The sequence below is a fragment of the Lathyrus oleraceus genome, chromosome 2 (assembly GCF_024323335.1).
Source record: "Lathyrus oleraceus cultivar Zhongwan6 chromosome 2, CAAS_Psat_ZW6_1.0, whole genome shotgun sequence".
NCBI classification, from domain to species: Eukaryota; Viridiplantae; Streptophyta; class Magnoliopsida; order Fabales; family Fabaceae; genus Lathyrus; species Lathyrus oleraceus.
In genome coordinates, this window is record NC_066580.1 from 433,826,225 (window position 1) to 433,829,042 (window position 2,818).

Genomic DNA, 2,818 nt, shown 5'->3' on the forward strand with positions numbered 1-2,818 from the left:
GTAGTATTTCCAACCTCGATCTATGACTCTGAGAACCTTATTAGAACCTTGGACTCGAGAGTTGTGTAGTATGGACCCACTAGGAGTCTTCCTCTTTGGGACCATACGAAGGCCTCACCCAAATGAGACTCTGTTTGGGGACGTTATTGGCAGATGAGTTTTCGTCATGACAATAACCTTCCTAAATAGTTATTAATGACTTTGGGAACCTCTTAACTTTAGCATCCTCCCAAAAGGGTTTTATTTCGTAACCAAGAATACCCGCTCTCATGACCTGTATATTGACTTACCTGTGGCACGCATAACATCATTCATAACATAACATTCATATTATTTTATTTCCAAGGAATCTGAGTGTCATGAGTTGCAGGAATTCAAGAAACATGGAATCGAGCAAAAGAAACATTTACTCTTTCAAGTTCAAAGATCCCGATCTAAGGAGCCTGCGTGACTTGGTCTCTCAGATACACCCGGTGTACAGAATCAACTTTGGGAAGAATTATGGCAATCTGCTCAGCATCCTCAACCAACAAGTAGACTATACAGCTTTAATCACTTTGGCCCAATTCTATGACCTACCTTTAAGATGCTTCACATTCCAAGACTTCCAGCTAGCACCAACGTTGGAAGAATTCGAGCGTCTTGTTAGGATTCCTATGAAGAACAAGCCACTATTTGAAGGGATAGATGAATCTTTGCCCCTTGAGATCATTGCTAGCACACTTCACATGGATGAAAAGGAAGTAGAGGCTAACCTAGAGACCAAAGGGAATACCAAAGGATTTTCTCTAAGTTTTCTCTTGGAAAGAGCTCATACCCTACTAAAAGCAGAAAGTTGGGATGCTTGTTACTCTGCTATTGCATTGGCCATCTATGGCGTCGTCCTGTTCCCGAATATGGATGGTTTCATAGACATGGCTGCTATTTGTGTTTCCCTTACTGGAAACCCAGTACCCACCTTGTTAGTTGATGTTTACTATTACATAATTCATAGGTACACTAAGAAGAAAGGAATGATTGCTTGTTGTGCTCCTTTATTATATCAGTGGTTTCTAGAACATCTTTCGAAGACAGGTGTTTGGGTTGAACAGACAGATGTTAGTTGGCCTCAGAGATTGGGATCACTCCTATCTGAAGATCTTTCTTGGTATTCCAAAGAATACATCAACATGAACATCATATTCAGCTGTGGGGACTTCCCTAATCTACCACTTATTGGAACTCAAGGATGTGTGAATGCTAACCCGGTTCTATCACTCAGACAACTTGGCTACCCAATGGAAGGCCCTCCAGAGGCGAGGTCTTTAGAAGCTTTCTTGTTACTTGACTTTGGGGTTAAGAATCCTAGCTTGTTCCAACGAATCAAAGAGGCTTGGAATAATGTCAATCGAAAAGGGAAAACTGATTTGGGGAAAGCAAATGGGATTATAAAAGAACCATATTTTCATTGGGTAAAGGAAAGGGTGGAGATGATCAAAATGCCATTTGTCATTCGGGCACCTGTACCTCTTCTTGAACCTAAACTCACCCATGTCCCTATTGAAGAAGTGGAGGAACTCAAGACCACCATGGCAAAGTTAGAAAAAGATAATGAAGAGTTGCAAATAAAACTCCAACAAATCATCAATGAGAAAAAAACCATGAAGTGGGAGCTTGAGAGAAAGGATGCACAACTTCAAGCACATGTGGAAAAGTTCAACAAGGAGGAGCATAAGAGGAAAAAGATCAAAGTGGGACTAGAACAAGCTGACCATTTCCTAGATACTCTTAAGGGTCAATTACGACGAGCTCAAAAAGAATGTCAAGACAATGAGCGTTGGTGGCATCTAGCCACGAAGGAAAACAAGACAATAAGAGATACACTTGGGGCTTAGATAAAAGAAATCACTAATTCTGTTCGTCATGCAAAGGCTGAAGTAGATCAGAAACGCCGACTCAAGAATATAGCCACCGAAGCTTCTAGGGTTTCGCCCATGATATGGGAGGAAAAGTGTCGAGAAGTAAGAGATGCAAAAGAGTTTGCCAGCTATTGGAAGAACCAGCTAGAGTCATTACACCAAGACAGCTCCATATGGTTGAAGGAGCGAGACCATGTAATTGAAGATTACGAATCCTTTAAGAAGACCATAGACTTCTTGCAAGGAGATAGAGATAAGTTTCGTGCAAAGCTCGATGGGCTAGTGGGGTTCTGTAATTGGGCGGCTAAAGAATTACCATGGAAGTTAAGAGACGCAGTTGAAGAGTTGAAGGAAGATAGCACTCCTTCAGCCATAATCAGTTTCATTCTGCTCTGTAGAGGGTTGTTAAAGAGATTCAAGGAGGAACTAGAAGAGCTCCAAGCCAGAAAGCCTGCAGTTTAATTTTCTTATGTCTTATAATTTGTTCCTTTAACAAATGTATTTTGAACTATGGCCTTTTTTTGGACCCCTATGTTATGTACATGAATGAATGACGTTTAAAAATTACTCCATTATTGCTATTCTAGGTATTTCTTGTTTCTTCGAATTACTAACAATTAATGAAACTCGAACGATTCCCTGAAAATAAAATATGCATAACATTCGCATCTTCATTATGCATCACGCTTCATGAAAATTCAAAAAAACTTACCCAACCTTTTTACCCTTTATCCAGCCACACTGACTAATCAACACCGGTACGAGACGCGAAGCAACTACAAGATGACGTTAGAGCAAGTTGAGGCTAACCAAATTACCATGAGGACAGACATCAATACGATCCAAGAGAAAATAGATCAACTGTTGGATACCATGCTCGCAATTGCTTAAAGAGAGAGGATTGAGGAGGAAGAAGCTAG

General features: G+C 40.6%; 1 protein-coding gene across 1 annotated transcript; it reads left to right on the forward strand.

The window, feature by feature from the left end:
* The first annotated feature begins 383 nt into the window (after positions 1–383).
* Positions 384–1,874, forward strand: LOC127123568 (uncharacterized). The gene has a single exon (XM_051053778.1). It carries the CDS (start codon positions 384–386, stop codon positions 1,872–1,874), a length of 1,491 nt encoding a protein of 496 aa, XP_050909735.1.
* Positions 1,875–2,818: the final 944 nt, after the last annotated feature.

Excerpts from the sequence above, each read along its gene's own strand:
- LOC127123568 (XM_051053778.1), top strand. The coding sequence starts at position 384 with ATGGAATCGAGCAAAAGAAACATTTACTCTTTCAAGTTCAAAGATCCC.